At 41.6% G+C, this 20,370-nt stretch overlaps 2 protein-coding genes across 2 annotated transcripts in view; one reads left to right on the forward strand and one right to left on the reverse strand.

Moving 5' to 3' along the window:
• The window catches only part of macrod2 (mono-ADP ribosylhydrolase 2), a 1,223,981-nt gene extending 1,209,507 nt beyond the window's left edge, over positions 1–14,474 (reverse strand). The window contains exon 1 of the mRNA XM_072265467.1: positions 14,227–14,474. Within this exon, the coding sequence (XP_072121568.1) occupies positions 14,227–14,251 (25 nt within the window). The 5' untranslated portion in view covers positions 14,252–14,474. The remainder of the gene's footprint in view (positions 1–14,226) is intronic.
• Positions 14,475–18,168: 3,694 nt separating this feature from the next.
• LOC140202008 (protein sel-1 homolog 1-like) overlaps positions 18,169–20,370 on the forward strand; it is a 44,970-nt gene continuing 42,768 nt past the window's right edge. Inside the window, exon 1 of the mRNA XM_072266877.1 lies at positions 18,169–18,261. Coding sequence (XP_072122978.1) covers positions 18,169–18,261 — 93 coding nt within the window. The remainder of the gene's footprint in view (positions 18,262–20,370) is intronic.

Raw genomic sequence — 20,370 nt, forward strand, 5'->3', positions numbered from 1 at the left:
TCTAGTACACCTCCACATCACCACCCGAAGTTCTGAAAATAGTGGTCAAATTTGTAGATGGCATTTGAGCTGTGCCTAGCCACACAATCCGTGTAGAGAGAGTAGAGCAGTGGGCTGAGTATGCATCCTTGAGATGTTCTAGTGTTGATTGTCAGTGAGAAGCAGATGTTATTCCAATCCACACAGACCATGATCTCCCAGTGAAATAGTCAGGGATCCAATTGCAGAAGGAGATACAGTGGCCCGTGTTTTGATTGATTAGAACTGAGAGTATGATTGTATTGAATGCTGAGCTATAAACATTGAACAGCAGCCTGACGTAGGAATTCCTTTTGTCCAGGTGCTCCAAGGCAGAATGGAGAGCCAGTGCGATTGCATACACTGTGGACCTATTGTGGCAATAGGCAAATTGTAGTGGATCCAGATCCTTGTTTAGGCAGGAGATGATTCTAGCCATGGCCAGCTTCTCAAAGAACTTTATCATGAGTACCACTGGGTGATAATCATTGAGGCAACTCACCCTGCTCTTCTTAGGCACTGGGATGATTGCCGCATTTTTGAAGCGGGTGGAAACCTCTGATTTCAACAGCGAGAGACTGAAGATACCCTTCAACACTCCACCAGTTGGTTGGTACAGGTTTTTAGAGCCCTACCAGCTACTTCATCAGGGCCTGACACCCTGCTTGGGTTCACCCTCTTGAAAGATGTTCCGATGTCGACCTCCGAGACAAAATTCACAGGGTCATCCAATGCTGCAGGGATTCGCACAGGTGCAGTGCTATTCTCCTTTGCAAAGTATGTATAAAAAGTGTTGAGCTCATCTAGGAGTGAAGCATCACAGCCATTCACATTAGGTTTCGCCTTGTAGGAATTAATGGCCTGCAAACACTGCCAGAGCTGACATGCATCCGATTCAGATTTCATATTCAGAGTATTTTTTTGCTCTTAAAATAGCCTTCTATAGGTCACACAGGACTTCTTGTTTAGTTCTGGATCACCAGTCTTGAATGCCACAGATCTTGCCCTCAGCAGACTATTAATTTCCTGGCTCATCCACAGTTTTTGGTTTGGGCACTGTATGTCCAGTATGTTCTTAAAGGTACATTCATCCTTGCAGGTCTTGATGAAGTTGGCGACAATTGTGGCGTATTCATTCAGATCGAGGATGAATCTCAGAATATTGTCCAGTCCACTAACTCAAAGCAGTCTTGTAAGCACTCCTTGGCCTCCCCTTCATCATACCTTCTTGGACCTCACCACTGGTGCTGCAGTTTTTAGTCTTGACACAAACACTGGGAGTAGAAATAAAGCCAGCTGATCGGACTTTCCAAATTGTGGGTGTGAGATAGCATGGTAATGTTATAAGTGGTCAAATGTGTTGGCTCCTCTGGTTTCATAGGTAGTTTGTTGGTTGTAGTTGTTCAGAGACTTCAAGTTGGTCTGGTTTAAATCCCCCACAATGATAGGGAACGCAGCCGGCTGTGCAGTTTCATGGTTGCTGATCATGGTGCTCAGCTCCTCCAGTGCCTGCTCAACGTTGGCCTGAGGTGGAATGCACTTCTACCAGGATGATAGTGGAAAACTCTCTTGGCAGATAAAATGGACGATATTTGACCACCAGATGTTCCAGGTTGGGTGAGCAGGACTGAGACTGAACAGCCATGTCTGTACACCACGATGAAGCACACTACCTTTAAAAGACTGAGTTGTCCTTTCTTCGTGAATGGTGAAGCCATCGGGCTGCAGCACTGCATCCAAAATAGCACTGGTGTGCTATGTTTCCATCAAGCAAAGTAAAGCAGTCCCTGATGTCCCTCTGGTACAGCAATCGTGCTCTGAGGTCTTTAATTTTATTTTCCAGTGATTGCCTATTCACAGCAGGATAGTCAAGAGTGGGGGTCCAAGTCCTCTGTGTTTCAATCTTATATTCAGTTCAGCGTGCCTTCTCTGCTTCAGAGGAACTGTACTCATGACCCGAGTTGGCCTTCCAGGATCCACTGATTTTGAGTATCAATAGTTTTTTAAAAAATTATCTTAAGACATTGGTGCTTGCTGAGATACCCATGCCTGTGACTGTGGATTTCAACTGCAGTAGTCCTGTACGGCAATATTTGATGATTCCCATCGGAGCTGCATGCAGAATGCCATCTTGATGAATTTCAAGAAAAGGTAAGCAGCTTCAAGTTCCTGGTTGTCAAAATCTCTTCAGATCTATCCTGGGCACAACACTTTATTGCAATCAGGAGGAAAGGATACGAGCAGCTCCGTTTCCTTAGGCGTTTGAGAAGATCTGGTATGTCAACAAAGACATTTGCACATTCCTACAGTGAAGAGCATTGTAACTGGCTGCATCACAACTGGTCCACAGCCTCCAGCGCACAGGATTGAAACAGGCTGCAAAGGTTTGTAGACTCAGCCAGCTCTATCACGGGCACAACCTTCCTTCCATTCAGGACATCTTCCTGAGGTAGTGCCTCAAAAAGGTGCTCTCATCTCATTACTATCCTCAGAGAGGAAGTGCAGGAGCCTGAAAACTCACAGCCAATATCTTAAAAATAGCCTCTTCCCCTCCACCATCAGATTTCTGAATGGTCCATGAACACTATTTATTTTTATAGCTTACATAGTTGCACTGTACTGCTGCTGCAAAACAACAAATTTCACAACATCTGTCAACGATTTATAAACCTGATTCTGAAATCTTAACACTAGGTGACACTTGGTTTTTGTACTTCAAATCTATAGAAGAGGTAACCAGGACAACAAGGCCATATTGGATACCTTTCTTCATTTTTCTGGAGGTTTTACATGAAGCTTCTGCAAACTTGCTCCAACTGGCTACAGCATTCAAGGATATCTTCTCACCACTGCAGTCAGAGGTGTCCACCTGCGTTACAAGAGCATCAATCATACTCGTGCCCAAAAACAGTTGCTCAGGCAGCTCATCCAATAATACTCATATCTACTGTAATGAAGTGCTTCAAAAGGTTGGTCATGATTGAGAATTAACTCCTGCCTAAGCAAGTATGTGAACCCACTGCAATTTGCCTACCTCTACAATAGGTCTAGGGCAGTCAGAACCTCAATGTTTCTCCACTCCGTTTTATGCACCTGGACAAGGGCAATACATTCGTTAGACTGCTGTTCATAATTATTACAGCTTCATGCTCAACGGTATCATCCTCAGTGCTTATCAACAAGCTTCAGAACCTGTACCTCTGTTCCTCCTGTTGTGGTAGTTAATGGGTTAATCCTCTGCCACCCAGTTGGCCACGCCCACATGGGAGGAGTTCACATATCCTACAAGTAGCATTATCAATAAAGTTCAATTGAATATCCAGTCTGCTGCCATGGTCTCTGCACTCTCCCTCAATATTGAACACAACATGGTGTCAGATGTGGTTAATAGTTCATGAATTCAGGCTACAGAGTTCCCAGTAAGAAAGAATTTGCAGTAAGTCTGCTGTTGCTTGCATATATCTGTGGGAGGAGTCCAAGGATTTGTCAGCCTGCCCTGCCTATGCTAGTTGCTAACTACGCTGAGACCTGGTGAGAGATGCTAGGCAACACCTTCAAACTGCACCCAAAAGTGGATACGTTGTAATCTGTGGGCCACTAGCCTGGGGAGAACACAGAGACACAGACAGCACAGAAGTCAGTCAAACTCTCAGGGAGGGGGGAAAAAAAAAGACTTTTTGAGTCCAAATAATAAACAAACAAACAGGAAAATAGAGCAAATACTTGCAGTACCTGTATCCACTTACCTAATAAAGCCTCCCAGAGACACTTGATTTCTCTTATGCAGGGAACTTTGAGAGATGGCTCACACGTTTTGAGAGATTTAGGGTTGCAAGCAATCTCACTCAGACTTCAGAGGAGCATCAAGTAAGCACATTGATGTACTGCATGGGTGACAAAGCAGATGACATCTTGGGTTGACTTGGACTGTTAGGTGCTCAGGAAAAGGAGAACAAAACAGTGCAAGGCAAATTCAAAGAATTCAGGGAAGCAAAATGTGATATACGAGAGGAAATAAGGTACAGGCAGAAAGAGGTGACAGCAGTGCCCAGCTCAAACAAAACAGAGAAGCGAAACAAAGAGCAGGTAAAATGTCCAGCTGTAGAGGACGCAGCAAGTCTCCATTCCACATCAAGGAGCTCCATCCAACAAAAGAAATTAAGTGCCACCAATGCGATAGAGTTGGGCATTATGAAAGCCAATGTCACTCAAAAACTTGTTCAGGAGGTCAAAGACGACCACGATTCGGATGAAGAGTGCGCTTTCCTTTGGGCTCTAGACTCAAGTAGACAAGGTTGGTGTACTACAGGTCAGTGCAAAATGAGGCAGTGACATTCAAAATGGACACTGGAGTAAATGCCTCAGCCATCCTCGAATGTCTGTTCACAAACTGGCAAAGAAAACAAGCATTATGCTAAACCCAACAAAGAAAGTGCTCACGGGGCCAGGGAAACATAAGCGAGTGTGAAAGGAATGTTTACTACTTCCATCCATAAAAATAAGAAACAGTTTAAACAAATATGTTTACGTTGTTCAGAATCTCTCTCACCACTACTGGGATGACATGCCATCCAGAAGCTGAACCTCACTGCAAGGTTGGATTCGCTGAACAATGTTCAATGGCAAGAGAAGTACCCAAGGTTGTTCACAGGCCTGGGGATACTAAAAAAAGCTTACCTTATTCAACTGAGGCCTTCAAACTGCACCATGCCCTACTCTCTGACCACAGCAAGGCTTATGTAGACCAGTCCCACTGATGAACAAAGTCAAAGCTGTACTTGATAGAATGAAGCACTTGACATCATAACTAGAGTGAATGGACCTACTGACCGGTGAGCAGGTATTGCTCCTGTTCCCAAGCGAAATGGCAAAGTGAGAATCTGTGTTAATCTCACAAAACTGAATCATGCGATGACGAGGCAGAAGTTTATTCTGCCCTCTGTTGAGCACACAGTGAGTATGCTGGATGAAGCAAAGTTCTTCACCAAACTAGATGCAAACTCAGGGTTCTGGCACATCCATTTTAGCTTCTGAGTCACAGAACCTTTATTACACCATATGGACACTATGCCTTCATGAGACTCCCTTTTGACACCTCATCAGCTGCTGAACTCTTTCAGATGAGGATGAACCAAATTTTGTAGGGACTGAAAGGAGTAGTCTTCAACATGGATGACATACTCATCTTTGGAGGCTCAGTGGAAGAACATGACAAAAGAGTGGAAACTGCCTTAGAGAAACTGAAACTGGAATCATCCTGAACAAAAAGAAATGTAAATTTGCAAAGTTGATAGTGAAGTTCTTTGGCCACCAAGTGTCCTCAGAGGGAGCACAACCAGATTCAGACAAACTGGCAGGAGTTCAGAACATAGAACAACTTACAATGTATCAGAAATCTGCAGCTTCCTCAGCATGGTAAACAGCTGGCAAGTACATTCCAGATTTGGCAAAGTAAACAAAACCACTATGTGACCTTCTCTCTCTTTCTGTTAGAGAAACATTTGGGCCTGGGATGCACCAGAGGAGAACTCGTTCTTATCACTTAAAGCAGAGCTCATTTCTCTGCCATTCATTGATCTGAACAAAGCAACCAAGGTCTCAGCAGAAGCCCATTTCTTTGGGCTTGGGGGAGTGGTCATGCAAGACGGCAGTGGTGTGTGGAAACCAGTGGCACATGCATCAAGAGCACTGTCTTCTACTGAACAGTGTCATGCCCAAATCGAAAACAAGATGCTGGCTCATGTGCGGGCTTGTGAACATTTCAGCTGCTACATGATAGGCACTAAGTTCCTACCTGAAACAGACCATAAGACACTTGTAAGCCCCCTCAGCTCGAAGCACTTGGATGACTTACCTCCATGTCACAAAGATTCAGAATGATGCTTATATGATACTGTTATGACATTGAATATATCCCTGGCAAGTCTTTTACAACACTTGACACTCCATCAAGGATGTCATGCAAGAGTGAGTGAACGGAAGTTGACTCCACCTTCATGGAAGACACCAACATCTTCTTAGCTCAGGTACATGAAAGCTTTCCTGTAAACCGGACAAAATTCGCAGAATTGAAAAAAGACTAAATCTGTGAGCATGGATGGCCAGCTGTTCCAAAAGAAGATCACAAACTCAGACCTTACTAGTTTGAAAGCGACACACTCACCATTCTCGACAGTTTGCTGCTAAAAGGCTCCAATCTCATCATTCCTGCTTCTATGTACGCCAAAATCATCAGTCAACTCCACCAAGAGCATCAAGCAGTTGAAAAATATCACACGAGAGCAAGGCAATCTGTGTGCTGGCCTGGTCTGAGCACACAGCTAAGAGATTATGTGAAGCATACAAAAACTGCACAAAAATCATGCTGAACCCCTCTGTCTCACAGAATTACTAGACTCTCCATAGCAAATTGCAGCCACGGATATTTGAGCTGAAAAGAGACAAACATCTTCTCACTGTGGATTACTACTCAACAGAATGTTTAGGTGTCCAAGCTGTCCTCAACATCCTCAGCAGCAGTTATACAGCACCTGAAAGCTATATTTACTCACCATGGAATGCCAGAGACAGTTGCGTTAGCCAACAGTCCGCAATTCAGCTGGTCAGAATTCAAATCCTTTGCTAGTCTTCAAACATCGGATGAGTTCAAGCATCAGATAAGCAGTCTACAGTACCCACAGACAAATGAAGTGGAAAGAGCAGTGCAAGCTGCTAAGAGTCTCCTACTAAAGGCAAAAGACACTACAAAGCACTGCTAACTATTGCTCCACACCTCTTGTGATGGCTGCAGTCCATCAGGACTGTCAATTCTCCTTTCTCTGACCTCACTTCCCAGAGGGAGACAAAATTTGGAATTTGAGACAACACAGCGTACAGAAACAAAGAGCATGCACGATCTCAGATGCAGAGCAAAATCTTTGTCACCGCTCAGGAGCAGTGAAGCTGTGTTGGTTTCAGACCAATTCACCAAAGGAACAATAGTCTGGCAGCATGCACCACAATCATTTGTGATCAGAACATCACAAGGTGAAATCAGGTGTGCACAGGTATGCTTTCATGTGCCTTCAAAGTCCACAAAAGGTAGAGAAAGAAATAGATGGCCTGTTCTTTATGATGAGGACCACTTACCTCAAGAGGTCGCACCTGCTCAAGAATCTCCATACGCTCCAACACTTCAAGGAACCTATACTGTATCAGATATGGTTGTTTATCTGTCCCACCACAAAGAGATACTCCGCAGCCTAATAACTTGAGGTGAGTAAAGAGGCAGAATAATCTTCAATTTCCCACATGTTGCTTTGTAAAAAAAAAGTTACAAATATTCAATTATGTGATGATTTTTTAAAATTATGCATAAAACTAATTCTAGAAGACAAAAGTCATTAGATTTTTTTGAAATCCCCAATATCTAAATGGTATGAAATTTAGCACATTACTAAGTCCAACATCTCAGCTTTTAATGCTAAAGACTGAAATACTGGTGCCATCTATCTTTTATTTGAGTTGATGTACAAGTTCAACATGTAATTTTTACATCTGTATTCAAAACTGGCTTCGACAGGATCTTTTGAAATCTCTTTTGTCACTTGAAATACAAATACATGTCTGAACAATGCCACCTTCTCCAAATTTCACCACATAAAATATTAAACTAATAAACTAATTTGTTATTATCCACAAATATAAGCTATTTTCCATTTAAATTTGCTAACATCATCTTTGGAAATTTGGAGATTGATCAGCTAACATTTAATATTTAAAGAGTTGATTTTCACAGAAGAGGTATGAAAACACATTGCAAGACGATAGACTACATTTTACTGGGGAGGGGGAAGTGCTTTTCTTTGGCAAAAGTTGGCAAGATGAAAGGGAGTTGGAGGCTTGGACAATAGAACCTTTGTCCTTTTTCAGCTTCCTGCAAAAGCACCAAAAATCTAAGAAGGTAAGAAACCACACAGATTACTCTTAAAATACTATATTTTGCCAGACTGTTGCACTGGTTCTTCATTTACTTTACACTCCAAACAATTAAAACTTTAACTAAGACCATCAGAAATAGGAAGGTCCTACTAAGACTTCATACCCATTTTAAGTTTGGATGGCTTCAATAGTTATTTCCAAAAGAAAGACTAAATGTGTAGACTCAAATGTGCAACCTTCTACATCAGCCCTCTACCCAAAAAGCCATTTCCTCACATTAGTACAAAATATGCCACAAATATAAATACTTTGCAAACCAATGTTGATTAGAATCCACATCTGCCAGTTTGCCATTGCTGCACTGCCTGAAAAGATCAAATTTCTAATTGTACTATAAAAGTCCATTTTCCCTGTGTAACTGCATAATTTTGTTCTCATTTCACCACATTTTAGATACGGAACTTGCAGTGTATTAATGATGGTGCACGTTCAAGTATGCAATTTTCATTCAACCTGAATTTTTTCCCCTTTAAATAATAAGTTACAATTCATATGTAGAAAAACTGCAGCTGGGAATAGTAACATTACAGGATGTACTCAAGACAGAAAACGTTAATTTGTTATAATTATATCTAGCAGAATTATAATCTGGTAAACTGATAGGCACGGGACACTTCCTTACCATGGTACTCCATTCTAGATTTATTACTTGGCGAATGGATGCAAAAGTATTTAATTGACCTATTTCTCCTACTTCATAAGTTTCTTGTAATACAATGGCCTCTCAGGAAACTAATAAATATGTCAAATTAATAACACAATGTTAGATATTATCCAGCATAAAACAATTACACTTTCATTTAACCACAAACCTAAAAAGGTGACTCATGTTTCATTTTATCAATGTTACTCTATTATATAACTGTCAGTTTCCATTTTGGAGTTAAGTTTCTTCAAAAAGCAACAAGAATCACTTACGTTTGTATGCAAACAATGTCAATCGCCTCAAACTCTACATTTTGTCAACACCTCATGACTACAAATGGCTCCATGATAACTTTATACAATAAACAACAATGCAAAGTAATATTTTGAAACAACACATAAAAGTTGCTGGTGAACACAGCAGGCCAGGCAGCATCTCTAGGAAGAGGTGCAGCCGACGTTTCAGGCCGAGACCCTTCGACGAAACATCAACTGCACCTCTTCCTAGAGATGCTGCCTGGCCTGCTGCGTTCACCAGCAACATTGATGTGTGTTGTCTGAATTTCCAGCATCTGCAGATTTCCTGTTGTTTTAATATTTTGAAAACTTGGTTAAAATTTAAACTTCTCATTCAAGATGTCTTATTTTTTGGTGACTTAAGACCCCAATGCAATCAGATTTATGAACAATAAACCCATAAAAACGACCTCACTAAATAAATATATATAATATTTTGTATAGTTTATTGTATATTTCATGTATTCCACTGTGCTGCTGCCACAAAACAACACATTTCATTATACATGTCAGTGATAATAAATCAATTCTGATTGATTCCTTTTCCTACCCTGTAAGATCCCCAATAAAGGAATGGAAATATTTTTCTTATAATGTTCAATTCAGGAAAGTTCCTGAGAAGCCATTGCCCCAAATGTTACAAGAAACTTGGCTTTCTATTTGGGGCTCCTTTACTAGTATTAAAAATGTACCTTATATTGAAACATAGAAAAAATTATAACCTACCATGTGTGCATAACATGTTGCTTCGTTAATACAGCTAACTTGAAGAAAATGTTGGTTGTATCAAAACAGAAGACTTTCTCAATCAGCATAAGGACACTGTAGACAGGTTGATAACTCATAACATAGCAAGCCAATACTCCTAACAAAGTTAATTTATGACCAAACAGGCTGCCAATTCAAAGATTCAAAGTATCATCAAAACATGTATGCAGTATACAATCCTAAGATTCACCTTCCCAGACAGATGCAAAACAAAGAAAATCATGAAACCCATTCAGTATTAAAACATCAAACCCCCAACATGCAAAAAAAAGAACAAATCGCGCGAACAGCAAAAAGAAGCGAAAAACACAGAATATAAAACACCAAACCACAAAGTTATCAAAGAAGTCCAGGCATATTCAGTCCAGCTCAGTTCAGCCTAACCCAGCACTGTGTCTTCATTATCTACAGGCCACAGTGGCCAGTCTGCCCTTATCAAAATCGCGCAAAAATAGCAACAAGAAAAAAGGAGCAACCAGAAAACCAGAACACATCATAATGTGAACTACATAGTCTAAACTGAATTGATTAAACCTTGTCCAAGACCCAGGACTCCAGCACCATCAAGCGAGGGGGAGAGAGAGAATGGCCACCCACAGGTAGGCAGCGTTGAACATCTGCCTGCTTTCTGCTCTTGTCCTCGTTGGGTTCAATCTTGCTTAACGTTTTAATCAGCGAGAAAGGGATTTGATCAGCAGCTCATGCCCCGTCTCCAGGCTTCTTGGCTTCCAGGCCCCACACTTCATTCGAGACCTCACCAAACTCATTCAGAGACAGCAAAGCGCCAGATCGCTCAATTGGTCAGAAAACACACCAATTCTATCAGGAGTGGACCCAGGCAGAGCAAAGGTTAAAGCCTTTCCCCACTGTTTCTTCAAATACTAAATTTTACCATTAGGTACCATGGTTAACTTAGATGAAACAAGTTTACATTTCAACCATCGCTTATTATTTCCTTTGTCCTCATTAAACTAAGTTGAACAAGGAAACACTTCCTCTTCAGTGTAAACATCAAATAGTGAAAAATTAGGTATTTCAAGGGCAATAAATAGTGTTACCTTCAAAACAATGCCCGCATTTCAAACTAGTTTAAAAATGAACAGAATGCTGTTCAACATTTGCTGAAACTCAATTCGTAGAAAAGCGTTACAGCTACTCTACATCCCAATTTTGTGACCTGATCTCAGGGCATAATAAAGAAATCAAGTGCAGCTACTCACCCCTTTGATAGTGAAATTTGTCGCAAGGTACAGTCTATTCTCAAAACAGAAAGCCAAAAATGCCAAATTGAAGCAAGCACTAGCATGGTCAAGATCAGGAGGACAATGAAATACTGTACATTTGGTATTTTGGTCATAAGTTTATCATAGTTAATAGATTTTTATACAACAAAGTGAGATAGTATAAATTAATATTAAAGGTGGCAGATATAAGATATTATAAGAGATAGCAATTCAGAAATTGCAAAAACGTCTTGAGTGTTCATGTAGAAAGATGCAATTTATCCTTACAGTATTGTCCCTTCAAATTATTCCCTATTCTATGAGCTAATGATTTTTAACTTCCCAGTCAGGGCTGTACATCATGAGCAAGATTGTTTACAAATGTTAACATAACAGAGGTATTTTTAAAATCAACAAGCAATCAGGCAATGAAAACATTCTATGAAGTAATTGATTCTTTACATTCAAATGGTCTATTCCTATTGCTGTGTTTTCATAAACAAAATATAACCTTATTATTCTAAGGAACACTGAAGTGTAACAAAGCAGATATTTAAAAAATGAATCCTCTTCTTGTTAGCCAAGCCAACACAGTTTCGTGCTATGATGCTGACAAATATCCTGTGTTTTTGATTTCTGACTTTGGACCCACTCAAAACTTTGCAATGAACAGAGGTATAACTACAAAAATTCAGTAAAAGCTATACATCTTAACAGGGCAGGGAAAAGATGCAAGGTGTTAATGTACCAACCCCATTTCCAGAAAAGTTGGGATATTTTTCAAAATGCAATAAAAACAAAAATCTGTGATATGTTAATTCACGTGAACCTTTATTTAACTGACAAAAGTACAAAGAAAAGATTTTCAATAGTTTTACTGACCAACTTAATTGTATTTTGTAAACTTACACAAATTTAGAATTTGATGGCTGCAACACACTCAACAAAAGTTGGGACAGAGGCATGTTTACCATTGTGTTACATCACCTTTCCTTTTAATAACACTTTTTAATCGTTTTGGAACTGAGGATACTAATTGTAGTAGATTTGCAATTGGAAATTTTGTCCATTCTTGCTTGATATAAGACTTCAGCTGCTCAACAGCCCGTGGTCTCCACTGTCGGATTCTCCTCTTCATGATGCGCCATTCATTTTCAGAGTCAATGGTACCTTCACATACATGCAACTCACTCATGCTGTGGGCACTGATGCACCCCCATACCATCACAGATGCTGGCTTTTGCACCTTTCGCTGATAACAATCTGGATGGTCGTTTTCATCTTTGGCACGGAGAACTCAACGCCCGTTTTTTCGAAAACTAGCTGAAATGTGGATTCATCTGACCACAGCACACGGTTCCACAGTCTTTCAGTCCATCTGAGATGAGCTCAGGCCCACAGAACTCGCCAGCATTTCAGCATAGAGTTGATGTATGGCTTCCTCCTTGCGTAATACAATTTCAAGTTGCATTTCTGGATGCAGCAACGGACTGTGCTGAGTGACAATGGTTTTCTGAAGTACTCCTGAGCCCAGGTGGCTATAATTGTTACAGTAGCATGACGGTTTCTTAGGCAGTGCTGCCTGAGGGCTCAAAGATCACGCACATTCAACAGTGGTTTCTGACCTTGCCCTTTACGCACTAAGATGTCTCTGAATTCTCTGAATCTTTTCACAGTATTACGTACTGTAGATGTTGAAAGACCTAAATTCTCTGCAATCTTGTGTTGAGAAATGTTCCTTTTGAACTCACTAACAATTCTCTCATGAATTTTGGCACAAAGGGGTGAGCCACAACCCATCCTTGTTTGCAAAGACTGAGCCTTTGATGGACACTACTTTTATACCCAGTCATGATACCTCACCTGCTACCAATTAGCCTGCTTAATGTGGAGTCTTCCAAACCGGTGTTACTTGAATATTCTGTGCACTTTTCAATCTTATTTTAACTCTGTCCCAACTTTTGTTGAGTGTGTTGCAGCCATCAATTTCTAAATTTGTGTATATTTACAAAATAGAATTAAGTTGGTCAGTAAAACTATCGAAAATCTTTTCTTTGTACTTTTGTCAGTTAAATAAAGGTTCACGTGAATTAACATATCACAGAATTTTGTTTTTATTGCATTTTGGAAAATATCCCAACTTTTCTGGAAATGGGGTTTGTATGTACAACGTTGTCTGTAACAGTGTTACTGGCTTGTAACAAACTTACAACTATTGTTCACATTGCTTGATAATTCATTTCAGAAAAGAACATGCATTAACTGACATGTGTATGTATCTGCGGGGCAAACAGCAGTCCATTACATTTCACATCATCAGTGAAGAAGCCAAGTTAAGATTCCAGGTCAATGGCCCTTCATCAGAAAAGTTCTGATGAGAAATCATCAAACTGAAACACTATCTTTGTTTCACACCCTGCAGATGCGACCTCAACTGGTGACCATTCCCAGCATACTCGTTTAATATTTCAGGATTCTGGTACTCGTAGTGCCTGCCCATTCACACACCTTACCTAGAAAGGGAATCAAAATGCAACCAAAGTCCAAAACACAACTCAAATTGAACGAGAAACCCGAATCAGGATGGTTCTAGGATACGAGCATTCAAGAAGTGCTTGTAACCCAGTGTGCCGAAGAGTACAGTTGTTTTAGTAATCGTGCATTAAGCATTTCAGCACTACACCTCAATTACAGCCTGCTGTCATTAACATTAACAGTGTTTCTTTAAGGTAAGCTGACATAAATGTCTGCGCCAGGTGCCTGAGTATTTTAGACGAGTCGCACGAGGGAAGAGATTCACTGTACAGACTTCTGAAACTGTCAGTGATTATTTCCCCAATACACTGCATTCCACTATTTACACAAAAACTGCACTATTATCCCTCGTTCATAGTGAAACAAAGGATGCTTCCAGACGTCAGCCCCATTAAGTCGGCCCAGAGGAGACTGTAGAAACCGTATATCTTTGAGTTTATAGATCGTGCCGTGACCATGCGTGTGCGAGAGAAAGTATGTAGTATATATGAGAGTGACAGTGACTGGATACAGTACGTGCACTTGTATCCCCTCTACCATTAACAGACCGCGCTTCAAGGCCTAGTCTGCACGCTCTAAAATGATCACAAGAAGCTATATTCGGGTCTTAACAGAGCCTACACCGGGTAAGTAATAACCCTTGAAGCGAAGCCTCCCACCTTAAGGGACGGGAACTTTCGGTTCCTGCCGCTCTCCCGGCTGCCACTGACAGATGAGAACATACCGCAACGGCCCACACATTGCTTCCAGCACAACCCACCTGTGGATTTCTTTTCTTTTGGCATGGCTCCCTTCCCGTTTTGTTGATGCTGCTGTCTGGGTGCACTGTGACAGGAACAGACGTTTCAGGCTATGCTTGCCCAGGCCGCCAGTTGCTCCTCAGTTTCCCTCCCACAGACCACAAACCGCTTCGGTTTCCAAGCACGACACAGCTGTTGCTGCTCAACCCAACTTGATAACTCGGCCCCGCCCCCCACGGGCATTGAAGGAACATTTCCAACGTCCATTGGGTTGATGACCTGTCCATCAGCACCTCTGCCGCCCACTATTGGTAGCAGATGCACACACAATGCCAGCAACGGAGTGAACGAGCTGTGCGCAACTTGTCAAGTTAGGTTGCGCAGTGCTCACGACTTCTTTGCAAGTTTCCGGTGTCGGTAATAAATTGTGTGGTATTTCGTTTGAAAATCAACATGAGGATTGAACTGTGCCGAAATCTGAATGCGGCCGATCAGTCTCGTTCTTCTTCTTAATGCTGACTGATGTTTTTTTATTGTTAACTCAGGGCGATCTATTGAACTTGAATTGTCTTTGCTCCAACGGCAACCTGAATAATGCACAAAAAAAACTTTATTCGGTTGAAGAAAACCCGGCAGCTACTTGCAGCAGACAATGTGGAGACACATCTTAGACAAACAGAGCAATTTAAAACACGGCGTATTGTTGGGAGAAAGGGAAAGCGGAGAACCGAAATCAGTTCCGGGTGAAGGGTTGACGAGTTCCCTTGATTGGTTGAGCTCAGCGGGGTGGTCGCTTAGCAACGGCGTGAGAGGGGAGTTTGAAATGAAGTTCATGCGTTCGATTGATAGCGTTGTTCTCGGTGGTTATGGCTCTGGACAAACCGCTGCTGATTGTTCTGATAGTGATTCAACCCCTATTGGCAAGTAGGTATTTTCAGGGAACTGGCTCTCTCTACCCTTTTGTTCCCCGGAAATTGTTGTGCCTCCCTGTCTGTTTAAAAAAAATCCCAAGGTATTCTTCCATACCCTGGTCAGTGTTTAAACTCGAATCAACATTATTCAGAACAGGATCTTACTCTTTTCATGACTATCATAAGCAATGACCAATGGATTTTAACCATACAACAAAATCGGAAAATGCTGAAAGAGCTCAACCGGTCAGGCGCCAAATGTGGTGAGAAAACCAGACATAATGTTTCAGGATAATGAACTATCATCAAACCCATCACTTCTGATGAAAGATCATTGTTTGCTTTGTTTCTGTTTTCACTGATCTGCCTGACCTGAGCTGCAGAACATTTCCAGAATTTTCTACTTCTATTTCAGATTTTAAACCATGCAATTAGCATCAACAAGACTTCACATCATGCATGAAACATCCTCAAACAATGGGAAGAGGAGAAGGCAAATGGTAATTTGGTAATTGGTTTATTTTTGTCACATGGACTGAGATTACTTGAAAAACTTGGTTTTGCATGCCCTCTATAGAGATCCTTTCAGAACATGAAAGTAGGACAAAGGAAAAAGCAATAAAATACAGAATATTGTGGTATGGTTACAGAAAAGTGCAGTGCAGGTAGACAATAAGGTACAAAGGTAGATTCTGAAGTCAAGAATTAAACTTTATCATACAAGAGTTCAATAGTCTTGTAAGAGCAGAATAGAAGCTGTCCTTGAGCTAAGTGGTGGTTCCAAACTTTTCTTATGTTCTGCCTGATGGAAAGAGGCAGATGAAAGTAAGTTCATGGTGGGCGGGTCTATGATTATGCTGCCTGCTTTCCCAAGGCAGCAGGATGTGCAGACAGAGTCCATGGAGCAGAGGCTGTTTCTTGTGATCAACTGAGCCATATCCACAATTCTCAGCAATTTTTTGTAATCTTAGGCACAGCAGATGCCATACTAAACTGTAGTGCATCTGGATAGGTTCTTTCTATGGTGTATCAATAAAAATGGATGAGACAGAAGCTGAACTTCCTTAGCCTCTTGAGGAAGTAGAGGCACTGGTGTGTTTCATTGGTTATGGTATCTCATTTGGTTGCACCAGCACAAGCTGTTGGTGATGTTTACACCAAGTAACTTGAAACTGTCAACCATCTCAACATCAACACCACTACTATCTACAGTGCTGTCTACCTCACTTTCTGGACTCAATAACTAGCTCCTTTGTTTTGCTGACATTTGGGAAAGTTGTTATCTTGACACCATGCCATTTGGCACTCTATCTCACTGCTTGGTATCTTCTGCAAACTTGAGTTGGTTTGCAGACTGGAGTTGGTGCAGAAACTCGCCAGACGTCTGTGAGGATACAGGGAATAAGGAAATGGGCTAAGGACAAATCATTGTACCAGTTTTGAAGAGCTGTTATTGCTGATCCTTAACTGCTCAGAAAGTCAAGGATCTGGTTGCAGAAGGGGATGCTGAGTCCTAGGTCTAGGAGTTTGGAGATGAGTTCGTTTGAAATTTTGGTACTGAAGCCAAAACTGAAGTCAATAAACTAGGTATTTGATAAGTGCTACACAGTCTATCTTTTAATACAGTTTTCTCTTAATTCTTGCATCTGCTCACTCACCACCCCTTCACGATCAAAAACACTTGTTAAATTGAAAATGCAAAACATAAGCCAGTGTTTTTTTAAGATTATCTTACCACCATACAAATAACAAACAACAGATAAAAGACACTGAGCTAAACTGAATATGTCTGAATTCTTTCAAATTTGTGTTTTATATTCTGTGTTTCTCACTTTTTTTTTGGTTTTCATTTACACAAAGGGTATCGGCCTGAAACATTGACTGTAGTTTTTTCCATGGATGCTGCCTGGCCTGCTGAGCTCCTCCAGCATTTTGTCTGTATTTCTTAGAGATCAAGCATTATAATTCCAATTCCTAGTCCCATTCCAATATGTCAATCCATGGCCTCCTCTACTGCAATGGTAAGGTCACTGTCAGATTGGAGGATCAATAGCTAATTTTTCATCTGTGCAGCCTCCAACCAGATGACATGAACATCAATTTTTCTAATTTCTGTTAATTTTCCCTTCTCCTTTCCCTCTTCTTTAATTCCCCACTCTTGACTCCCCTCTTACCTCTTCTCTTCTCCTCACCTGCCTATCATCTCCCACTGGTGCCTCTCCTCCTTCCTTTTCTCCCATGGTCCACTGTCCTCCCCTATCAGATTCCTTCTTCTCCAGCCCTTTTCTACCTCCCAGCTTCTTACTTCACTTCCCCCTCAACCTACCTGGCTTCCTCTATCATCTTCCATCTCGTACTCCTATCCATCGCCTCACCTTCTTATTCTGGCTTCGTTCCCCTTCATTTCTGATACTGATGAAGAGTCTCGGCCCAAAATATCCCTAAAATATCAACTGTTTATTTCTTTCCATAGATGCTGTATGACTTTCTGAGTTCTTCCAGCATTTTGTCTGTGCTACTTGGTATTTTCATTAATAAGGGTTTTACTGTCTATAGAACCAAGACATGCCAGCCTGGTCTTCTGTATAGTTCTACTTGTTGTGACTGAGTACAACTGAGCTATATGGAAGATGTATGGCCTCCAGGAGAGAGAGAGAGAGTCCAGGCACTTGATCATATCCTCTTCTTTGATTCTCGTAGTCTTATTTTAACCAGTCTTTGAAATGCAGCTTTATTGTTTACGACACTTTTCTTGTTGCCTCCTTCCCTGCTAAGCCACAGTTGTACACGTTACACCCAATCGACACCCATTTACTTTCTGATAACTGAAGCTATCAGACATGGTTGTCAGTAGATATTCTGTATGGGCAGGGAGCACCAGCAAGATAACTTTCTTTCAGGCTTAAAGGCAGCAGTTCACATTCCACATCATGACAGAAGATATTCAGAATAATCTGACATATTTCTGAGTCCCTTTGATCACTCTATAGGAGGGGTTTGGGTGGTTTCTATTTGAATGGCTACATTTTTTTTTGAGGAATACATCTCACAATGCTCGGTGATGTACCTGGAATCATTGGCTGTTTCAGACACCCTCACCCAGGCGACCCAGCTGTGGTTGATCAAGCCACGACTTTTGTTCAGGTAGTATGTGCTGCAAACCCCCTGGGACTTGTTCTCTTAATCCAGAGCCATCTGAGGGCTTTCTCTGCTGCCTCGGTGATGTTGCCAATGGCTCTCTGTCTCCTTGTACCAGTGATGCCCAATGCACTTAGGGCTCCATGAAGACTGTACAGTGAAGCCCTGGCAGCTCACTTCAATGGCCAAGCACTTTGCCTTCCATCCCTGCCTCTGACAGTCGTATAATTCTCCGTAACTTCTGCCACCTCCAACGGGATCCCACCACCAAGCACATCTCTCCCTCCCCCCACCTTTCTGCTTTCCGCAGGGATCACTCCCTACGCGACTCCCTTGTTCATTCGTCCCCCCCATCCCTTCCCACTGATCTCCCTCCCAGCACTTATCCTTGTAAGCATAACAAGTGCTACACATGCCCTTACACCTCCTCCCTCACCACCATTCAAGGCCCTAGACAGTCCTTCCAGGTGAGGCGATACTTCACCTGTGAGTCAGCTGGTGTGACATACTGTGTCTGGTGCTCCCGGTGAGGCCTTCTATATATTGGCCAGACCCGACGCAGACTGGGAGACCATTTCGCTGAACACCTACGCTCTGTCTGCCAGAGAAAGCAAGATGCCCTAGTGGCCACACATTTTAGTTCCATGTCCCATTCCCATTCTGATATGTCTATTCACGGCCTCCTCTACTGTCAAGATGAAGCCACACTCAGGTTGGAGGAACAACACCTTATATTCCTTCTGGGTAGCCTCCAACCTGATGGCATGAATATTGACTTCTCTAACTTCCGTTAATGCTCCTCCTCCCCTTCACATCCTATCCCTTATTTGTTTATTTAATATATTTTTAATTTTTTCCCCTTTTTTCTCTCTCTCTCTTTTCTCCCTCTGTCCCTCTCACAGTAACTCCTTATCTGCTCTCCACCCTCTGGGCTCCCCTCCCCCCGACTCTTTCTCCCCAGGCTTCCCATCCCATGATCCTCTTCCTTCTCCAGCCTGGTATCCCTTTTGCCAATCAACTTTCCAGCTCTTAGATCCACCCCTCCCCTCCCGTCTTCTCCTATCATTTTGGATCTCCCCCTCCCCCTCCCACTTTCAAATCTCTTACCATCTCTTCTTTCAGTTCGGCTTGACAAAGTGTCCCGGCCGGAAATGTCGACTGTACCTCTTCCTATAGATGCTGCCTGTCCTGCTGCGTTCACTAGCATTTTTTGTGTGTGTTGCTTGAATTTCCAGCATCTGCAGATTTCTTCGTGTCTGCGTCAGTAAATCAAGTTAATGTATTTCATTTAGTGAAATAGGCATTCCTAACATCTTGTTGGGTGAGATGTCTATTCCATTTCCTCCCTATTTCTTCCCTTTTTAACTCCCTCACAACTTGATCAACTATCAATGTTCGTAAGATTACTACACCTCGGGGTGCATTTGAAGATTGAGTATATCGTGGGCAAAGGGAATTGAAATACTTAAGTGAAAAAAAGAAAATCTGCAGATGCTGGAAATCTACAGCAACACACACAAAATCCTGGAGGAACTCAGCAGGCCAGGCATGATCTATGGAAAAGAGTAATCAGTTGATGTTTCGAGCCTCTTGTAGTCTTGTGGTCTCAAATCTCTTGTAGTCTTCCTTCCTCCTCCCCCCCACCCCACAAACACTCTCTACCTTGCATGCTCCAAATGGATTCATCAGCAAATTTAGAAAATAAGTATTTGTTTAAAAATCTAAATCATTATCACCTCCACAGATCTACTATTTACATTTTTTCCATTGTGATTTGCTACTCTGTACTTTCTCTCTGTGTATCTTGAAACATTTGCTCAGCTGCTCGTCTACTGACTTTGCATTCTCTGACCTTGTTGATCAGTCTATGGTCGAGTACCTAATTGAAAGACTTCTAAAAAATTTAGATAAATTGTATATTCTCTCTGCTAACTTTTGAAAATAATTATAAGGTTGGTCAAGCAAGATATTATCTTTTGAAATCCATGCTGACTTTTTATTTTTATACTTTCCTTTCTTCTTTATTCATCTGTACTATGTTAGGGATATTATTTCTCCTACCACATTTGAGAACCCAGTTGGTCCTGTAATTCACTAAACATTTTCTATCATGCT

The sequence above is a fragment of the Mobula birostris genome, chromosome 8, assembly GCF_030028105.1.
Source record: "Mobula birostris isolate sMobBir1 chromosome 8, sMobBir1.hap1, whole genome shotgun sequence".
NCBI classification, from domain to species: Eukaryota; Metazoa; Chordata; class Chondrichthyes; order Myliobatiformes; family Myliobatidae; genus Mobula; species Mobula birostris.